General features: G+C 37.0%; 2 protein-coding genes and 1 long non-coding RNA gene across 4 annotated transcripts; 2 read left to right on the top strand and 1 right to left on the bottom strand.

Moving 5' to 3' along the window:
• The first annotated feature begins 8504 nt into the window (after positions 1-8504).
• Positions 8505-13663, top strand: tdo2a (tryptophan 2,3-dioxygenase a). The gene is made up of 12 exons (XM_038699157.1): positions 8505-8656; positions 8823-8928; positions 9041-9131; positions 9417-9487; positions 9996-10123; positions 10254-10440; positions 10960-11067; positions 11179-11290; positions 11471-11528; positions 12151-12230; positions 12531-12621; positions 12936-13663. The coding sequence occupies exons 1-12, from the start codon at positions 8622-8624 to the stop codon at positions 13087-13089; spliced, it is 1221 nt and encodes a 406-aa protein (XP_038555085.1). The 5' UTR covers positions 8505-8621; the 3' UTR covers positions 13090-13663.
• Positions 13664-14166: 503 nt separating this feature from the next.
• Positions 14167-22469, bottom strand: ctso (cathepsin O). Of its 2 annotated transcripts, none has more exons than XM_038699159.1 (8): positions 21999-22469; positions 21021-21126; positions 20734-20858; positions 17495-17662; positions 16990-17111; positions 15592-15755; positions 14489-14581; positions 14167-14384 (listed from the first exon to the last, which is right to left on the bottom strand). In XM_038699159.1, the coding sequence occupies exons 1-8, from the start codon at positions 22200-22202 to the stop codon at positions 14350-14352; spliced, it is 1017 nt and encodes a 338-aa protein (XP_038555087.1). In that variant the 5' UTR covers positions 22203-22469; the 3' UTR covers positions 14167-14349. The 2 variants fall into 2 exon arrangements, with proteins under 2 accessions (XP_038555087.1, XP_038555086.1); XM_038699158.1 differs by having other exon boundaries at positions 20677-20858; positions 21999-22374.
• Positions 17533-18843, top strand: LOC119888560. The gene is made up of 3 exons (XR_005441901.1): positions 17533-17670; positions 18548-18602; positions 18828-18843. It is a non-coding gene; the product is annotated as an uncharacterized LOC119888560 (long non-coding RNA).
• Positions 22470-22558: the final 89 nt, after the last annotated feature.

Here is a 22558-nt window from a genome sequence, read left to right as displayed (position 1 = left end):
AAAGGCTTGGTATAATAGTACTACAATGAATCTAGCATCTGCACTCATGGACCTGTAAGTATTTTGTTACATTCTGTGTACTATACAAACCAATTTAATATACATTTACTGCAAAGTGGAAGAAACCCTATTTCTACCTGGAGATTGCTGTACAGGTGCCAAAATTCAGACACAAACTGCTGACATTTACTTCAAACCTATGCTTCAAACACATGGACAATGTTTGAACTACAGACGTCAAGAAGGGCCAGCAGGCTTTGTTTTTTTGTGATCACAGAATAATTATTTTATGATCTCGACATGACAAGCTTTGTTCTGCGCTTTGACAAACGCTCTGTTTTCTTGTGGACACAATAACAACGTTGTGATCTTGACATGAACTAAAATGTCATGCTGTGATTATTAGATACAAATGTATTCTGATGTGGTAATCACTTATAAGCAGTACAGCAGTTTCTACCACTTACGTTATATATTAGATTTGTATATTATAATATTTTCACATAATAGTGTTTAGTGACTCAAACTGCATAAGTGACTGTAATGTTTCTATATTTATATAATGTAAATTAATGGTTAGTCTACAATATAATGACTTCGGATCAAACACCGCTGGCTGGTTGCCTTTAATTTGTTCAATTCATTCCATTACACTTGAATACAATGAAACAGTGTCATTCCAAGATAAAAAAAATAAAATATATATATATACACAATAACTGTTCAAATATTTCAAATTATGTAAGAGGCAAGTACATATAAACTGTAAACATATCGACAATCAGAAATAGTAATAATGTAAAGATGTTTTTCTTTGATTATATCTGATATCTTCTGATTACATTTGATCATCAGAATCTTGAAACATCTTAATCTAAACATCTAATTACGTAATGTTCACTAGAAGATTGGGTTAGTTTAAGTTACGAGATCAAAATAATTGTTTAAAAAAATTTTACTATGCAATTATTTAAACAGTTATTGCTAATAAGGTGGCTAGTACACAAGCACAAAGAGCAACATGTAGATCTTACTTTTAATATATTTGTTGCTTTTTGACAGTTTTATTTTACACTTTAGTTTAAATATATTATGTTTGGAGTTAAAGCTCTTAAAATGATGGTTTGAGAGTACAAAAATTAAAACTGATAGGAAGATAAAGTCAGAGGTAGCCGATGGCATTGCTGACACTTGACACACCTAGAGCACAGCAGCAGATTTGAAGGACAAGGATCATACGCAGAGGAAAAGTTTAACTTTCATTGGGGATTTTACATGGCAGTAAGCCAAAAACAGGCCTGGCTTTCTTTTAATCAGTGACTCACTCAGACCTTGGAGATGTGTGCGTACTGACACGTGAGTCATATCAGTGAGATGGACAGGTCTGTAAAAGCTTCGGAGATTTACACTGATTATCTCATCTTGTCTCACACATCTTATCCACTGCACCCCTTTTTCTGACTCGCATCACTTTCTTCCCAGCTAAAGGGGCACCAGAACAAAGCATTTTGGCGGTGCTTCTGCTCTTCTTGTTCAGTCTGCAGCCTTATATCGCTTGTACCATGTCCCAATTCAGAAATAGCTGCTTGTTATCATCCCTCTGATCTTCTGAGGACAGTTGCACAGGCTGTTCTAGAGAACTCTACAAAGGGATAAACAAGGGCACTAATGATCTTGAAGAGATTTAGATAGTGGATTGTGGATTGTGGATTCTGAGTCATACACTGATGAAACTGGGTTAACTGTTGTTCAAAAAGAATGTGCTAGTTGCGATTGACAGTGTGTTGTGTGGTTCGGGTATCCTCAACCAATCTAGCCAATTGTGAATGAAAACAAACAAAACCCAATAATACATGCCTTACAGAAATTACATTTTCAGCTTCAAACAAGGTTTGGATGGCCACAATCACCAGCTCTAAATGTATGTATATCTGATTCACCAATTTCACAGCTACAAACACAAACATAAGCTCAGTGTACATACTTTAAGAACATATTATGTAATGTCAATACACTCTCAATAACCTTGGAAGCACACATCTCCAATGATGTTCACTGAGGTAAATTAAATATTAACCAAATTGTAAATATTTACAGATGAGTCCAATGACCTACAGAGTGGCATCAGTGATTCACGGAGATCTTTGTGATAGAGGAGAAGTTAACACAGAAAGGCTTCAACTTACATTTATGACTCATTGTTTATGCTTTTGTGATTGTTAATGATTCAGTCAGTTAGAAATCATGAAATTATTTAGTTTAGTTGTGTACTAATCAATTCATAACTTAGATATTTTTATCAAAGCAACCATAATATTTGCATTTCCTAGATGTGTTTCATTTTAATCAAAGAATAATAGCTAACTTATCAGAAGGTGTCCTTGTTTAATAGCGCCTCCTAGCAGGAAAAAGTGTAACAACATAAGATTACGCCTTTACTTCATAACCAATCGGGGACTTTCACTGACTTCTGTATTTTGATCATTGACCAAACAAAAACATCACATCCCATCAGGAGGAGCTTTCTATGAAAGAAATGTCTTTGTTTGTATTCGATTTGTATTTGTATAGTTTTTTCTGCAAAGTAGAGATCTCCGTCCTGTGTTTGGTTCCTACAGACCTGATAGTGGTTATTTTGTTAAAGTTATCAAAGGCTGAACAAGGGAAAGACAATCAACCACATAACAATAATGTCAACATAGTTACCAACAACATAAGCCCTTTTAACTGGCAATTTTTCTTTGCGCGCTTTACAGTATGAGGATGTGTATTTAGTATTACATTTTAAACCTTTTAGATCACACCCCATCATATTGTGCACCTATTTAACAACATATGCCTGTTTTCCCTTTTTTTAAAAACAAAAAAATGTATTTCTTTCTATTTCTATCAAAATCCAATCTTGTTTTCTTCCAGTAAAACAAAATTATGTGTGCTTACTAAGCTTGAACTTGCCAGTTTCAACGAATAATATCAATACATCACAATCAATGTTTTAGCGGCACAGAGCTAAGATTCAATAGTTAGCTAGTGAGCAACAGAATGGTATGTTTTGGGTGTGTCTTCGGGTGTTCGCCACCTCAAACCTTGTTTGGCAGCACAATATATTGTTCCAGCATCGACAATGTAACGTGCATATGCACAATAGTCACATCGCAGGATATGTCATATCAAGCAAGTCAAATTAACTCAAACACCTCAACTGCTCAACACAAAAGGAAAATTACCACAGTTCTCATTTTCCAAGATTAATCTACAAGAGAAGTGTGTCTGATGTAACATAATTTACAAATTTTTTAATGAACTTGTAATGAACTAATGAAGTTTTATTTTTTTCCTTTTGTTTAAAATGTTTACTGCATTAAAACTAAAAAAGAATGGTATAAGTGAGAGAAAAGCTGTGGTGCAGGCGGTAAGGCACCAGTCGTATTTATCACCGCTCTCCACCAGGACAGGCATTGACTTTATAAAGGAAATGAAAGTTGAGATGGAAGGATGGTTTAACGTTATTGTATTCAGGAGATAAATGTGTATGGGTGTGGTTTCTGTCAGTAAATAAAGAAATTAAAACAATGAGTACAATACTGTTTGTTACATATACTGTAAATCATACAACACTCCTATCATTATCTGAACAGGAATATGTGAGAATATACTGTCTAATGCACAACTAAAATGAGAGCAATATAAACCCCACACCTGTAATTAATGCCCTAACAGTAGCCACACTACTCTTTAACACAGGCATTCCTTTAAACATATCCAACATGAAGAATGTCTGTAACTAAATAGAAAGGGTTCTTAGGTCAACTGAATACAAAGCTACATACACACTCATATAACGAGAGTTACGTCTAGTAACTACCACGGTCCGTGCCTAAGTATAATTCATCTGCAGTTGTTAACATTGTATGATGAAAAATGCCAGTTTAGGGGGTATTACCTAATTTCATTACGTGCTCTAATACAAGTGCAAACGTATGTTGACCCATGCGTACCAAAGCGTTGGCTTGTTCCATTATCCACAATTGAAATTGAACGATGAAGTCCAAAACCGGAAACAGAGACCGCTCACCTTGTGTGTAGGGAATACCTGTCTCCAGCCTCTGGATTTCAAAAACTGTCATTTAGGAGAGCTAAACTTAATAAATAAACAAAAACCCTAGCCTTAATATTGAACATAATTCATAATTGTCCTATTTCTGCTACTTTACCATCAATTATTTTAAATAAATTGGCTCGAACACTGGAATTATTATAGAGTGCTGGGATTTATGCCTAATAATTAATTTGTATAGCCTATTCTTCAATTTATTTATTTAATTACGGCTATTTAATCTGTTACTTCGTGTGACATTAAAAGATTTACATAGTGTTACGACTTGTGATGAGTCTGTCTGGTAAAAAAAGTTGATTTATCTCGAACTTTTGACTTCATTGCTGCTGGTCTCTTGTCATGGAAATAACACTACTACCTCGTAATGTAGGAACAAGATTAACAGAAGCGGCCGGTCAGCACAAACACTGTATCCTTACACATTAAGCATGATATATATATATAAAAATATATGTCCAAAAGTATTGGAACAGTAGGGCATATTTATTTGTTTTTGTTGTTCACTGAAGACATTTGGGTTTAAGATCAAAAGATGAGACAAGCGTTCAGAATTTCATCTCTCGTTTCCTGGTATTCACATCTAGATGTGTTAAACAACTCAGGACATACCACCCTTTGTTTGAACCTACCCATTTTTCAAGTGAGCAAAACTATTGAAACATGTGACTGATGTTTCTTGTTGCCCAGGTGTTGCCTTTTAGGTTGACTGTCCAAACATTAAATAGCTCTGCATGACTAGTCTAAGTTTTCATCCTTGATTCAAACCTATAAAGACTGCATTTCCTGTTAAAGAGGATAAACCAATATGAAGACCAGAGAGCTGTCTGTGGGAGAAAAGCAAGCCATTGTCAAGCTGAGAAAAGAAGGAAAAATCGACCAGAGCCATTGGACAAACATAAGGCATAGCAAGCACAACAATTTGGAATGTCCTGAAAAAGAAAGAAACTACCTAATGTCCAATTGGCATAACGGGCTGTGACAATATTTGACAAAGCTTCATGTAGTCATAGCCAGGCCTGTAGTCAGCTTCATGGGTTATCCTGAACTCAAATGTGTTGTTGTCAGGAATTTTTTATTTAGCCCAATATTGTTTCAGCATACAAGTATTTTCCAATTATTTATTTATTGTTTTTCCAGCAACCCAAAAGAATAACGTAATTTCCCTAGCAGTTTAGAAATATTTAACATGTTTTATACTTCCTGTAAATATAATCCAATTAATCTTATTTCCATACTACAATTTGTTAAGACCTGGTTTTGAAAACGTGTTTTGAGGCGAGTTGTCTCTGTTTACGGTTTTAGACTTTCTTGTTCAATTTTCATTGTACAAGTTGGATAATGGAATAAGCCGAAGTCTTTGGTGCGCTAAATTGCATTGCACATCTTCATTCAGTGCGACAATTACACAGGCATAATGCTAACATCGTTAGACAGCATCAGCTCTGGAAAAATTAACTCACATGGGACATACATTTGCATTAGCGCAAGTAGAAAAATTAAATTTGGTAATACCCCCTAAACTGACATTTTTCATCATACAATGTTAACAACTGCAGATGATTCATACTTCATGCACTGACCATTTACACTTATTTCGTTGACGCACACCTCTTAGGAGTACAACACTTCATGGTAGTAATGTCACAACCCACTAACTAGCTTGCGCACAACGTAATGAGAATGTTGTGGTCCTCTTACGCAAAGTGACGTCACCGATTTACCCAAGCTTATTGTTCTCTCACTGTCTCAACTAAAGAACACAGAATGGATATTAAACAACAATATATATCGCATAAAAGAAAAATATCAAAATGTCAGTTTTTTCCGATATCGTGCAGCCCTATTTTACACTCAGCCTCACTGATTACTGTACAAAATACTACTTTATTCACTGACTTGGCCTGAGATTTATGGAGTATCTGATAGACAGCTTTAAAGTGACTACTGACTGCAGCTAAGTGTAGCTACCATCAGTTAGTTAATGCTAGCTCAGATAGCTGAGCAGATAGCAGTCCTTAAGCTTATCTGTTGGTGTTTAAACCACTAGCACAGGAGCTTTGGAGGTGGTTTTCAGGCCTAGGGCCACAATTGAGCTCAGTAGCCTCTCAGTGAACACAGCCTCCGGAACCAATGGAGGCCACTTTGACATCAGGAAGTACAGTACTGAGGTGATTTACGGAGTGTCCTCATGGACAGATAGTTTAACTTGTTGCAAAAGTAACCGATAACTGCTGCTTACTGTAGCTGCTGTTAGCTAATTAGCTCGGTTAGCCGTGCAGCAAGTGGCCTGTATTCCTTGTCGTCAAACTGGCTTCCATCTCGGGAGGCTGTGTTCTAGTGTTGTGTCGTTCAAAGAACGTTTCGTTCATAAGACCTAATCGTGTATATGACTCGGGAGGAACAGGTTGTCTCAGTGAGTGATTCATTCATTTTCACACATGCCAGAAGGATCGTGGACTCTTACGTTCACTCGTCACACAGCAGCTGCCTGGGCTCCGTCAGCACAGGAAACAGAATTGATTAGTTCAGACTCTCAACTGTGGGTCTGTTTGAGTCGTTCACTTGTCACATGACAGCTCAGCTACAGGGCTGTGGTAAGCAGGCAGCACAGGAAACAGAACTGATTAGTTCACGACTCTCAACTGTGGGTCTCTGGGTCTGACTCGTTCACCGTTCACATGGGTCCTCCTCAGTCTTTCGTTCACTCGGCAGGCTGAGTGACTGCCAGCGCCAGAGAGTGAGAGGCAGGTCAGCTGTCAGGTAACAGCCACTGGACTGTTGTTATACATCTATTTTGTTAATTATGTGACATTTAATAAAGCATAACATTATTACAGCGCAGTGATGTTGTGCTAAGTTATAGTTTTAACACAGCTGTACCATAACTTGCTAGTGTTTACAGCCAAAAGCCGATGAGAGTTGTTCTGGGTCCACTTCAGAGCCCTGACAGGGTTCTACCTGGAGCTGAATCACCTCCGAGGTCGTCTCCTCTCCAAAACAAACAGACCCGGTCAATAAAACATTAAAACACAGCCACGTAGCAACGTTAGAGTTAGCTCTGTAAACAGCTAACAGCTGATCCAGGTCCGCCAGAAAACGCGATGTAACTTTTCCTTTTTATTTACCAACAGAGCCGTGCTGTTGTTTCACAGCTCGTGACTGGTGAACAACCTGCAGTGTTTAAGAGCGATGTGCTCATGTTTGTTTCTCTCTGTCTGCAGAATTCAGACCTGATGTGGCCCATTCTGCGTCCAGACCTGCCAAACTGCTGCATTCATGTGTGTTTGTTTCTCTGTTCCTCTCTCTGTGCTGGAGTTCTTTAACAACTTGGTGGCTTGATCCAGATTATTATTAAATTGGTTGAATTTTAATAAGAGTGTGTTTATTCACATAGTGTATCAAGCTTATTACTTCAATATATTTACTGCAAATCTGATATAAATATTTTACTCATGGATAGGGACGGTAGGCTGCTGTATGAATGTGCACTTTAGAGATAATGATAGTAATTATATACATAAGCCTTTATATGGCTGGTCTGGTTGTATACTCGGGAAAGATTGTGAAAATGGAAGGATTTAGAATTTGGTTGTGGGCCCAGGGGGGGTTATATAATGATAATATACAGTAATCAGGAGGTGAATTTGTGCATTATACTTTGTCAAATAAAGCAAGCCAGGCAGCCTTCCATGTTTGAGAACGGCGCTGTTTTAATCGCCCACTAGAGGGCTGCATCGCCACAATAACAAGCCTAGTTCAAATAAACGAAATGAACGAAATGACTCAAAAAAAGATTAGTTCATTTTAATGAACAAGATTTGAATGAACAAGTCTGTCAAAAGACTCGAACTTGCCATCACTACTGTGTTCACTGAAAGCTCCCAGTCCGGGCAGAGGACCGCTAGATGCATGGCGGGGGGACATAACGCACAAAACACCAATCAGTATCTGCAACAAGATTTGATTAGATTTTCTTATATAGATTTGATTATATATAAAACCAAGCTTATATAACCAAGTTCACTATTTCTAAGAGACAAATCATACAGATATAAACAGCAAACCTTGCAAAGTAAACACTGAAGATACCCAGTGACTGAGACAGCAATGTCCATCGAGAAGTTTCCAGAATACACAAGGTTTTTTAATAGCATAAAGCTTGCAAGCAATAATCAAGCGTTATAAAATATTCTTATGTTAAATATGTTTGATATTCCAGTTAATTTGATTATTTGCATAAAAGTATTTGTTGTTTTTCATTTTATTATTTGAAATAGACCCCGTGACTGTTCATTTAGCATGTCAAACAAAGTCCAGAAGGTGGTCCCGGTTCAAGATAAACAGCTCAATTGGGCAAATAGAGGTGGGCCGGATGATGACCATATCCTCATGAGCGATTGGATGAGGTGAAGCTTTATAATCTGGATTGTGTTGAAGACAATTTTAGTAAATATTAGGTTCACGAAGAAAAATACATCTTTGCTGCAACTGATTTGGACAAGTCATGAGTGGATGTCCATACTTTGAGAAGAGGCATTTGTATGTTCAAATTGTCATTGCACCTACAATTTCTCAGGGAGTTTTTTCTCCCATTTTTATTTCATATTTTTAAATGCAATTAAATGCAGCCTTCTGACAATTGCTTACTACTCCTGTTTATGGGAAAATACCAAGTAACAAAAGGCCTTCTCTCTTCGCATTGCAGGTTATTCAAAAACAAGCCTCCCAAAACAGAAGAAGAGGAGGATGCCTCTCAGGTAGGGGTTAACAAGGCCAGTAACGGAGGAATCATCTATGGAGACTACCTGCAGGTAGAAAACACCAACTATAATACGTCTCAGTCTTTGTACCTTGCTTTTTTAAAGAAAGATAAGTACTAGAATTTGTTTTCAAAATTGTGCTTTATTTCTTTACAACTCTCAGCTTGACAAAATAGTCTCAGCCCAGGTGCTACAGAGTGAACTCAAGGGTAATAAGATCCATGATGAGCACCTCTTCATTGTTACTCATCAAGGTAAAACTAAAATAGCTTTGTGGTGTTTAACAGCATTTTTTTTTACTTGTTTTAATTTTGAATTTAGTCTTTAAGTTCTTTGTTTAGGGTAACTTTTGGAATCCAAAGAAATAGCAAGCAGAGTTTTTACTTTAAAATGTATAAGGCTAAATACAAGAGTAACTTGTTAAAATGGGCATCTTCTGCAGTGTAATTAGCCCTGGTTGCTTACTGACCAATTTATTTAATTTGTAATATTATTCTAAAATTGTTTCTGATGACTTAATGGTTTGTGTTTTATTCTAGCCTATGAACTATGGTTTAAACAGATTTTGTTTGAACTTGACTCAGTGCGAGAGATCTTCATCAGTGGACATGTAAGTCACATTTCTGGGAAGAAAGAATCTTACAAAGGTTATGTGATTGTGTTTTTATGTCTTGTTCATGAATACAGACAGTAAATTAGCATGAATACCCTCTCTTTAACAGGAAACTGTCAGTGCTGAAGAGAACATTAGAATTGTCAGATTTCACAGTACCTCTGTTTAAAAGGAATATTCAATAGGAATTATTTGTTATTCAGGATGTATTTAATTCAGTTTTTAAATTATTTAGTCGATCTGGCTTTGGATTTCAGTCACTGAAAAATAAGACATTTGAATATCACCGTAGCTGTTGTTCTACATTAAAATTAGAGTAACAGTTGTAATTTATGAATTTTTTCCCTGAAAGAGACACACGTTAGGTTGACGAAATAATGTTGCAATAAATCTAAAAGGCTCATTATTTCAGTAATTAGACTGTGTTTTCCTGTGTCAGGATATGTACTTACAAGCTTTACTATGATTAAGAATTATTTCCTTAAATATTTTACTATTCCTCCAGGTCAGAGATGAACGTAATATGCTCAAAGTCAACACTCGTATTCACAGGATTGTAATGATCTTCAGACTGTTGGTCGACCAGTTTGTGGTTTTGGAAACAATGACAGCCTTGGACTTTTTTGACTTTAGGTAAACTTATAAATAACTTCTGTCTCTCTCTACTTCAGCTGTAAAAAATTTATAAGATGTACTCCTCCATGATAGTGCACTCGGTCTGTGTTGTGTGCATGTATGCTTACTTGTGTGTTTTTGTGTGTAGGGAATACCTGTCTCCAGCCTCTGGATTTCAAAGCCTTCAGTTTCGGCTCTTGGAGAACAAAATCGGAGTCCCGGACAACCAGAGGGTTCCATACAACAGACGCCACTACAGGGACAATTTCAAGGGTCATGACAGTGAGATGCTGCTCACCACTGAAAAGGAGCCAACACTCTTAAAACTAGTTGAAGTACGTCTTAAAACACCAAACACCTGCACATGGTCATTGATTTTTAAACTTAATCAAGAGTTCATTAAAGCAAGCATCATTTTATTCTACTGTATAACTGTATTTTTTAACATTGTGTTTGCTGTATCTTGCTCTGGCTAATCACATCTGCTACTACAGGGTGTAAATTAAACAATTAATCGAAATTTTTATCAAAATCGCAATATGGGCTATTGCAATTTCCAAATCGCAAGAGGCGCAATATTTCTTAAAAGTGATACAGGTGTCAATAAAAACTTTAAAATTTTAAAATTAAATATCGTCGTGCTGCAGAGATGTCCTGCCCTGATTCTAAAGACTTCATAAAACATCTTTGTTTGGTCCAAATACTTGCATAAATCACACCATAAAAAAATTAACATTGCAAATCATATTGTATCTGCATTATCAGTCAAAGCAATCGCAATTAGATTTATTTTATTTTTTTTAATCGTTCTGCCCTTGTATAAATGTGATAAACCCATGGGCTGTTCTTCTCAGGAGTGGCTGGAGAGAACTCCTGGCTTGGAGGTGGATGGATTCAATTTCTGGGAAAGGCTGGAAATCAATATATTTGATGGGCTGAATCGGGAGATGGAGAAAATTGAGGTAAGAGATGACACCAACTTTTCGAAGAAACTTTCTTTGCTCCCCTTGGAGTACACAGATGATTGACAGCAACTGTATTTTTATTTACGGGGTTATTTTTATTTTTTAAAGAAAATGCCAGATTCTGAGGAGAAGGAGGAACTGATGGCTGAGCTGGTCAAACAGAAAGAGCTGTTCACTTCTCTGTTTGATGAAAAGCGTCATGATCATCTTCTCAGTAAAGGTGAGTGCTTTCTACAGATTAAAAATCCAGCTAATTAATCAAATGTCATAAACCAGTGTTAGTCAATATTTCACATATCTGTTAGTGGTCCGGATTTGACTTGAAATTGTATCAATGCTTTGTATTACTTTGTGTAGTATAAGTAATATATGTTCACTTTGTTTTTGTTTTTTTAACAAGGTGAAAGGCGGCTCTCTTACAAGGCTCTCCAAGGTGCCCTGATGATCTACTTCTACAGGTATGTTGTTTTTACTATGAACTGCTGACACTGTGTATCTGTGTTGTGTTTGCTTCAGTTTCATATAGTACATTCTACACCACAGAGCTGCACAGTATACAAAGTCTTCTAACTGATGACTACAGCTTCACTGGGGCATGTGGGGGTTTAACATCTTGCTTAAGAGCACCTCAGTGTTACTTCCTGAGGCAGAATTACTCTTTTTTCTTCCAACCTAAAATGCCCATGCCAGAAGCACATTTCTGAAACCCTGTCAACCATCCAGGTCATGTGATACCTATAGCAGTTGTAAAACACTAGCAGTTGGACTTGTCGTGCGGTCATGAGAATGTTTTAACACTCGTGTGAGAGTCTTTGTCAGTTTAACCAAAAGGCGTGGTTATCAGGCTATGTGGTAAGGACATAAGTTCACAAGAGGCTATGTGGCAGTAATGTGACTGGATGGTGATAATTAATGTCAAACTGTTGGATAAAAGATGTTAAGTGCATTGTGGGCAGAGAGCAGATGTTAGTTGCTCTCATTTTACAACTGCTGTGAACACCATCCAAACAAATTTTCATACACCACTTGATCGTGTGTACATGGTATCCTCAAAGGCTAAAGTCTTCTTTTACCTTTTAGGGAAGAACCGAGGTTCCAGGTACCTTTCCAGCTGCTCACATCCCTCATGGATATTGACACCCTCATGACAAAATGGAGATGTAAGTACAGTAGCATCCCCTTCAGCTCCTGCATATGCTGATCAGTAAATGAGAACAAAAGAAATTACTAGAAGAAAATGCTTTAATATTTTGCCCAAAGGCAGAGCTGATCTAACAACAGTTAGATCAGGCAGAAGAATCTTTCGATGCCTGCTGATCAATCCAACAATCTGCTGCCATGGAATAAATATTTTACTTAATATATGTCTCCCTCATGTCTAAACAATTTACAGCTCAAATGAAACATGCAGAGCTAAAACATGTTCATATTACAAAGGATATTTCTGTTTTCTGTTTTAGACAATCACGTATGCATGGTGCATCGTATGATTGGCAGCAAAGCCGGCACAGGGGGCTCTTCTGGCTACCACTACCTGAGATCCACTGTCAGGTATTGTATGCTATAAACTTTAACCTACTGATTAAACATTTTACACTGCACTGCAAAGTATCTTAAACATTTCAGTGTTAATTTAGATAAGGACAGGACACTGCTACTCTGTGCTTATCTAAATTAAGCTGTCATATGGTCACTTCCTCCTGACATGCACAAACTATATTTAAAGTTCATTTTTCTCCATTACATTTTAGCAGGATTTTAAGTTAGCTTTTGTCCTTCAGAAAGTACAATTTGTAACAGATACCCAGTTATATTGTAAGAACGGATAAGTTAAATATTTAATAAACTACCCTCTTTCCCTTTAGTGACCGCTACAAAGTGTTTGTGGATCTGTTCAACCTGGCAACATTCCTGGTGCCTCGCCACTGGGTGCCCAAGCTAAATCCCAACGTGCACACGTTCCTCTACATGGCCGAATGCTGCGACAGCTCCTACTGCAGCAGTGAAGACTCAGATTAGGGGCTGTGGATGACATCAGGTCAATGTACCTGAGATGTACTTGAGAAAGCCCATATGCATTGAAAAACTGTACATTTTCTCAAGAAATCAGGGCAGTATTAAATACATCCTGTTTTTTCCGCACAAAATACTCAAATACTACATAGGATGATGAAAGAAACAATAATAGCATTTTGTCAGAGGGAAGGATCAATTAATATGGCTGACAATGTAAACCATCACAATATTTATGGTATTATTGGTTGGGATTTTTAGAAAATCTACTTTTCTTGGAAGTACTGGGATTGTAAATACAGAAAAATAACAATGTGTTCATTTTGTTAATGTCAAGCAAGGAGAAAAATCTCATTGTGTCGCTAAAAGCATTCCAAACATCCCCCAGGCTGAAGCACCAAGGGTCAAAACCTAGAAACTTGCGACGCAGTGTTTGACTCTTGTCTGACCCGGAATAAATTACATGGCCAGATTAGACTATTTTACTCTAATATCTAACCTCAAGTGGTCACAAAGTATTGCAGATGGCTCCTTGATACGATCTGTTTAGATGTTTTCACAATAAAATTATGTAAATTCACTATGACTTACCTGAAAGCAAATGGATTGTTGATCAGTGATCAAACTGCTAGCGATGATGGGTTTTTATAAACGCAGTATCTTTCATGTCAGCATGGGGAAGGTGTCAAAAAGGGGAGCCATTTCAGACTATTGGGATATAGCTTAGATGTGAAGAGTACATAAATGACAAGATACCTCTGTATAAACAATCAGTGTTACCATCTAAAATAGAACAATTAGCACAGCATAACTGTGAAACTATAAAATATGAACCACAAAATGTGTACATAATGTTAATAATATGTAATAATGTATTTGTATAGTATGCTGTATGGTGTTAAATTAATTTTATGTATTTATGCAGTGATTGATGTGATCTCTGTATAGATAGTTATGAGCCACATAACCCATAATATGTATCTACCTTATGTATTTAATAAGATACATTTTTTACAGTGCATCTATTCTTATTATTACAGTTTTGCAGTGTGTTGTGTGTTGATCAGGTATGATACAACATAATAATTTATCAGCATATGAAGTGATTTATTTTGTTTTAGTGATGAAACATTGTGGCATTTCAATAAAAAAAACATTTTTGAAAGTGACACTAAAAAGCAAACAAATTATTTACATTTTACAGCAGTGAACACACACACACACACACACACACACACGACAGAGATAAAAATACATGCAATCCCGTCATAGAAAAACTGCTGCCACCGAATCTGCAATACCTGGGAAGAGAAAAAAAAGAAGGATGTTGTTTTAATCTCTGACCAACACCAAACAAAAAAGGTAATATGAATAGAAAATGATAAGAGGCAAAGATCATACTTACCACAAATGTTGCCACCGATCTTTATATAAACATAACCCTCATTCCCCCATGTAGTTCCCCAGGAGTTCTGCACAATCCAGTATGGAATATCCCCTAAGTCAGACAACATGTATTTCTAAATTTAATTATTTACAGAGTAAAGGAGCACTAGGTGCGCACAGCTGCAACCACTTTAGACTGTTACATAATCTCTCATATCCTTGTGTAATACCCACAAAAAAGTGTGTGAGAAATAATTAATGTCAAGAAATCTAAAATACGTATGTGTGTGAAGTGCTGTTGAAATAACCATGTATCTTCAAATTCAACATTTAACAAACTTTAAAACATCTTTTCACACTTATTTTGTGTTTTAAACCTGGGATACAAAGCTTTAAGAGGTAACTGTTGGAATAATCAGAACTCTTGTAACATGACAAAAAAAGGCCAACCTAGCTACTCACTGATCACGTGTACCAAATAGGACTGACAGGACAAAGAAACGGGAAAATATTATGAATCCTACCATGAACGGCAAATATTGTCTTAGCAATAATTGAATTTAATATTCTGCTTTCAAGTCTTCATTTTCTTTCATTTCACCAATTTCATGAATGATGACATCTTTCCAATATAGTTCTTTGAAGGATTTTCTATATCTTCTTACAAGACTTAAGAAGTAAGGCATGTCACTACAATATAATAATAATAATAATAATAATAATAATAATATTGAGACAATTACAAAAGTAAGACATTCCTTTCACTGGAAACATGCTTGCTATAATAATAATAACACAAGCAACAACATATAATTATAATTTAGGGGCTCAATAATAAGCTTAACGGCTTGTTAAAATATTTCCTTGTTTTAGCACTTAATTAGGGGGGATGAGACACTCTGCTCCGTTGTAACAGCAATTTGTGATTAAGGCTGATTAAAAGTGGCATATTCTTGCCTAAAACTCTCGCCTGTTGCAGCTTTAAATTACTTTCACGGGCCCTAGGGTTGTGAAACTTTCTTGACCTAGAAAGGTAAGTTTTAGCTCAAGTCAAATACGAAGTCCCTGCTTTCTTTCTTGAATTAGCATTCATTCTCATTCCAGTGTAGTGACAGCATGTACCAGCAGCGTTGTATCCAACAACCAGGACAGCATGGTTAGACCATTGGCTGGAGCAGTGGTGCTGGATGATTCCACCCAGGTAATCCTGCCAGCTGACAGCATCCACAATAGCAGCCAAGGGACCATGCTCCACCAGCTGACCCATCATGGCCTCCTCTTGACCACTGTAACAGAGTGGTAAATTACTGAAAAATGTACTGTTGAGGAAGCCAGATCTTGTAATTACACTGATTTTTGTGACCTTATCATGTAAAACTATTAAGTCAGGGGGTTGTGAAATGTATCAGAATATACTCTTCTGTATAGAGGTTATTACTTCACTGGGCCTATGTCTGCATCATTTTCTCATCATCAGCAGCATCTCACTCCCATTCATGAAATTTCCTCATTTTCTCTGTTGCAAATATGCAGGCACCCTCTCTGCAACCCCATGTTGTCCTTCCACCAGATGATTCCACACTAGGGATAGCTGTGATGCCCTCATTTGCCAGGCTCATGACATATGGGCCATGCAGTCTAGTTCTGTGCCAAAACTATATTGAATAAAGCCATTTTACATCCTATTCATGGTTGGTGAGGTCTTGTCTTGTGAAACTTTATGTTATGCCGTTTTTCTTTTGCTGTGCAACTGTAAAGATCTGGCTTATAAGCCACTTAACCAGAACATTAAATCATCCTCATGACACCTGTGCCAAAGTGACCTGTTCCCAGTTCAAGCAGCTTGATGTACTCAATGATCCAGCACGCTGGCCTTTCTGATAAAAGGGGCAGGTTTAAAGGCAAATGTGTTGAGATAAAGCGTTCTTTTAGTAGTATTGACATTTACTAGATTTTAAAAATACTGTGTCTTTAGTTTGTTTTACTTTTAGGTTCTGTTTAAGAATCATTAAAAAATTATATTGCCAAATTATTAAGTAAAAAGCTTCATTCAATACAAAGTTGTATGTCAGGAAAGGAACTATACAAACATTTCATATTAGATTGGCAAATGTCACAATCTCAGAAATTCTTAACTCTACTTTAACGCAAAAATTAAAACTTCATCTACTCACAGATGACCCAGATCCTAGCTATTATAGCAACACAACATAAACACAAAATAACAGGCATTGCATATGCATGAGTTAGTCACAATGCTGTTCTATATTACATAAAGATGATCAGATTCACTTTAGCTCAAGGTAACTGTGAGCCAGTCATTTTGGCCCAGAGTAAAGAACATCTGTGCTACTGAGAAATCCCTGTCTATGTTGACACAGTAAACACTATGGTCTGCCACTGTGCAGGACCAATCCCTCCCCTCTGTCCTTGGTACTTTCATGTGATTTTACCCCCCAAAATAACATTGTTTTTTTCCCTTTATTGCTTATAGAAAACTTGCAAAAATGTGTCTTTTACCTGAAGTCATGTGCAGTAAAGTTCTTTACCGCAACACCATCTTGTGACTGAGAGAAAAAATGGCAGATTCCTGTCTTGGCCTTGTATGGATACTCTGACTGAGGTACCAATTTCACTCTGGACTAGAAAGAAAATAGTTTATCTCAGTGAGTGCGTTCTCTGAATACAAAATATCCATTGATCTTGTTTATGAAAGATCCTGGCACAGGCAGTTTCCTAATTCATGTCTGACTACAGACTTTTCTTTGCTTACTGCCACTATGTGTAATTAAAATACATTACAATATAACCTTATTTTCAAAAAGCTACATTTAAAACAGCAATGACGTATCTTCCCACAGGTGTCCTCTGTCATAAACAGTCACTTTAGGGACAGAAATATTCAGTATATCACTTGTGCATGCGAAGTATTGGGAGATAAGGTTTATTCAACTGTTATACTCACTACAAACCAAAACCTGAAAATATGTTAAAGGCCTGCAATTATGTAAAAATATCAACATACCTGCTTCAACCAATTCAGAGCCCTGATTGGGGAGCCTCCATTGCACCCTTCGTTACGGAAGGAGCAGTCCAGAACCTGCTGCACACTGAGTTGTTTAAGCTGTGAGCCACCAATAGCATGGACGGACTGCATGGCACCAACCACACTAAATGCCCAACAACTTCCACACTGCAGAGGTAAAATTACATTAATCAGGAAAAACAAAACTACAAAGGAAAAGCTGAAACATCCTTCAGGACTGGAACCAAACTCTAGAATACATATCTTATGTTACCCAGACAGATACATTTTCATTTTGCTTATCTTGCTAAAGGATACTTTAGCAGGATAAAGACTTGATTTCTGTTGAATGATGGTCTCTACCATGTCTGCTTTCTAACTAAATGCTGTAATTCATCTTTTAAACACAAACCACATTTAAAAGTTTGAATGGTGGGATAAAGAACTGACGAACAGTTTTGGATTTGATGGCATTTGGAATCAAATCAAAATTTTAAAGACCTTTTGATCAGAAATCTACAGTGGGGTGGGGATGTTGTACAGGTTGATAAGATGAGATGATCCATCCAGTCTGTGTGAACTGTGACTAATTGTTTTCTGCTGCCATCTACTGACAGAAAAACCAAAAAAAGGTATTGTGGGAAAACCATTTCTGCTTCAGTAAATGTATTAAGCTTTAGATATTTTGACAGCAAAAGTTGATCTTATACTTCATTTCTGATATAGATTACATAGCATTCCAAAAACCTTTTTTGAAAGAAAACACACAGTATTTTATTGATTATAAAATTAGTATTAGTATTTTATGTGAAAGTTTATCCTGTATAAAATTTGCACAGACAATCTCATTCTCCAAACAGAATCAGACCACGCTCAGTTCATTTGCTCAGCATACATTCCCAGCTCTCTGCATAAAAATCCAATTCTTTGTTGCTCAATTTGGTTCTGTGGCTTAAAATCAATACTGAAACCAAAATCAGTCAGTATTCCTTGGACTGTAGATATGCATTTGCCTAGTATAAAAAACATGACGACCATCTGCTCTTTCCATAGTCACAAAAGTAGAATCAAGAAAGGTGTAAACTGGATAAAGAAGAACTTATGAAATGTGAGTAGCTTTATATTCTGTATCTTTGTGCATGGTACTGTATTTTATTGTCTGTCTATCCATCTATCTGTTGAGGAAACTCAGCAGCAGCACAGAACAACAGAGTGACTTGAGTGTGGTCATGTAGAGACTCTCCCTGGAGTAGTAAGCCTTCCCTGAATTCAGAGAGTAAAAAATACGTTATCATGTTGGCTTTAACCTGTATCGTCTATGTCTCTCCCTCAGGACAAAAGTTTTACAGTAAAAATAATCATCCCTGATGGCAAATTGACTGGCTAAAGAGATAAAGGACAAAAGGAGCAGAAAGTGAACCTTCAGTGAGGACTAGCAACAGCTCCATCTCATTGACCCTCTCCCTGTCTGTTCCCCAGGTTCACTCTGTTCTCTCAGCAAATGTCACACTTAATGGCTTAGTTTATCATTTTCCACCTGCTTTTCCTTTCACCTCAAAAATGTAGTTTGCTTATTGTTACTTCCCTTGGATGTTTGACCTCCACAGTGCAGAATGATGCATGTGCTGCGCTGTTTGAATCTAATGGGCTGTTTTCAAATAAATCAGCTGAAGGGGGAATGATCACCTTCAACCTGTTTGAGATCTGTGCATAACCAATCCTCACAGGTTTGGAAGCCAATCGTACTATGTGATGTGGATACTCAAAGCCCCGAGTGTACATAAACCTAGAATGGACTTTTCGTGAAGTGGGAGACATCATGTGTCCAGTAGTTACATTTTCATAGATTCAGGATTTACAATGAGGGAGCAGTAGGTAATTTAACTTTTTTTGTTGAAAGGCCATATCAAACACAAATTATTATTCCAAGCAGAGTTCTATATGTCTTAAAACATGCCTGATGGGGATCTTAATTACACTGATATTCATCAAAGCTGACAGACTGGACATCATAATCTTTATATCTAGTATGAACAGAAAAGCAAGGAAAACACCTACCAAGGGCCGATATCACCATTTTGACTGTATAATTTCTGAGGACTTGTGCCTATTATGGTCATCTGCATACATATTTGGGTCGTCTATTACCCATCTGTTTGTTTTGACACCAACTGGTGCTGATAATCATGATAAAATTATATGATAAAAATTGACATTAACTTGTATGAACAAATTAATACAAAACCAACTGCCAGATGGTTGTGGATTTAGCCTCCTGACGGTGAAGTTCTGGAAAGCATTTCTCAAGTTGCTTTTATCATATGTTCCTCACATCACCTCAAGCTGTTAAAGACAGCGGATACTGGATACTTGAAAACACTGGGACTTAGATTCTGACCTAAGCTTCAAGTCCCACATTAACAAGGTGATGAAAACACCTCAGAAACATAGCTAAAGTACTACCATTTTGAAATCAAAAAGATGATTCATGCCTTTCATTCAAGCCAAATTGATTACTGTAAAGCACTGTTTACTGGCCTGAGAGAATTCAGCTCATTCAAATCGCTTTGGCTATTAACCAAGAACCAAGAGTATAATGCTCATAAGTCTAGTTTAAGCTGCTCTGCGTTGGCTTCCTGGAACATTTAGAAATGATTTTAGTCCTCCTCCTTATTAGTCCTTAATGAGCTAGGACCAAGCTACATTTTCAACCATACACCTTCAAGGACACTGCGACCATCTACTGCTGATTTATTAGAGGTTTCCAGCTACAACCAAAAGAAAATCGGGGGTGCAACCATTGTCAATTACACCCCAAAGCTATGGAACACACTACCTATAGATATCAGGGAAGCCAGCTTGCTAAATATTTTTAAAAGACTAAAAAATATCTCTTGACTTTAGCCTTTAACTAGCTATGACTTTTATGATACAGCCCAGAAACTCTTCTGGTCTTCACTTTGCAAAATTTTTTTCCATCTTAGTTTCCATTACTTTCATTCTATCCCTGTTTTTATGTTCATTCTCTTTTTTCATGCAAAACACTCAGTGCATGTCATTTTTTTTTTGTAAAGCACTTTGAGCTGCATTTCTTGCATGAAAGAAGCTATACAAATTCAGTTTTTATGAGCCTTATTATTATCATCATTATTATTATTATAATAACAACTGGGTCTCCGTACCTCCAGTAGGTTCCCTCCTATACTGTACATTTCATCATCGATGAATATAAGCCTTACTGCTTGTTGGTTCTGGACTGGTGCTACCACTGCTTTGTCCCTCCAGTCAAATTTGTCTGGGAGCCCCGCTGTCTTCAGTCCAGAGAAGAGAGGAGCTCTGTCAGCATTTGCTTGCAGGTAGAGATCTGTGAATAACAGATACAATTAAAAGTCAGTGTATAAAAAGATGTGTGTAAACAATCACTGTGCAGATTCAGCCCGGTAGGAAGCTAATATGAAGAAAGATACAGTACATGTGCCTAATCCAATTCTGCAAAGTTAGAATATATAACAAAACATCAGCCTACCTCTGAACTCCTTCTGTGAGAGGTCAGAGAACTGGTTGACACCGTACTTCGCATACTGTGGTACTGTGGAGAATGAGTTCAGGTATGCATGCCGCTTTATAGCATTCTGCAATAACATACATGACACATTATGTGTGATTAGTTACCTGGATGGACAGCAATATGTAGGAAATTCAAGTCATTAATGTGAAGTTAAAATTCTTGCATAAACTGACAAAATAATGAGAGATGAAGAACAAAAAAACATGAAATAAGAAGTCGAGAGCGGATTATGTTCCTTTTTTAATAACACAACACAAGTGTGTCTGAAATACAACCCATGCATTATCTACATCTTAGTATTGGATGGACGTTTCAACAAAAACTACACATTAAAACCATGAAGGTATTTATTTCATGGCTGGTGCATTAGCTGTACCTAATAAACTGGTAACTGACTGTATGGCACTGGGGTTCATTTGATATAGCCTACTCTATAAACCTTTGCTTTTGTACAGCTATGTGACTTTTGCTCAACAGTGGCCACTGGTGTCAATTATGGGGTAATGATAAATGCTTAAACTAAGTGTCACTGTAGCACAAGTATAGGCTATAGCACAAACCTGACTTAGTAGTGCTGGTTAAAACCCCTGAATGCTTTTATTTCTTATGAATTCAGCTTCCATTTGTAAGAAGGTTGTGTCAATTCTCCTTCACGTTACATTCTGCACGTTGTTGCAGGACTTACACTAGTAGTAGCATTGTTACATTGTGTTATTACTACTTTTAGGCGTAGTCACCGTGCTTCTTCCACCTTCATTTACTGTTATGGCATACTAATTTACATTTCACATTTTCTACCAAAAATAGTAAGTTTCCTTAGGCTACATGAGTGGGCGTTGTTTGTAGTTACGCTCGCAGCCGTTTGTTTAAGACGTGTTGTAGAGTGTGTAAAAAGTTTCTCTACACGTCAGTCCGTCTCCCACCGTCCTGTCCTACCTGAAAATACAGATGACGACGGTTAAATTCGTCGCTGTTGACTTCATACATGCGGTGAAACTGTTGTCTGAACGAGTCGAAATCAACTGCAGAGCCATTCAACTTAGTCCGAGTCGTATCCGAGCTCACATTTTGACAACACAGCAGGCAAACGAGCGTGGAAGCGATTGCTATTACAACCAGATATGAATGGTACCCCGTCATTTAACGCAGAAATGTCGGTAAAAAGACATTAAAATGGGAAGTAAGTTAAACAGAAATCTGATGTTCAAGGAAAAGGTGAGGAATAATCTATAGCGCGTGCGCAGCGATCAAGACGCGCTTCCTTGGAAACAGAAAGTAACGAGAGGGGTCTAGCTGCAGACCTCCACTGTGGAGTACAACTTAACTAAAACATAACAACTTAAAAAAGTAATAATAGAAAATTAATTCGTAAATTAATATTTATATAAAAATAAAAAATACCCCCCCCCCCCCCCACACACACACACACACACAAAAAAAAAATCATAACATAAGAATTTATTAACCAATCATGTTTATTGAAGTTTAAAAATATT

The sequence above is a fragment of the Micropterus salmoides genome, unplaced genomic scaffold (assembly GCF_014851395.1).
Source record: "Micropterus salmoides isolate LMB-PRFRI ecotype aquatic unplaced genomic scaffold, ASM1485139v1 Ms_hic_scaffold_5, whole genome shotgun sequence".
Taxonomy (NCBI): Eukaryota; Metazoa; Chordata; class Actinopteri; order Centrarchiformes; family Centrarchidae; genus Micropterus; species Micropterus salmoides.
This window is presented reverse-complemented; position numbering and strand designations above follow the sequence as displayed.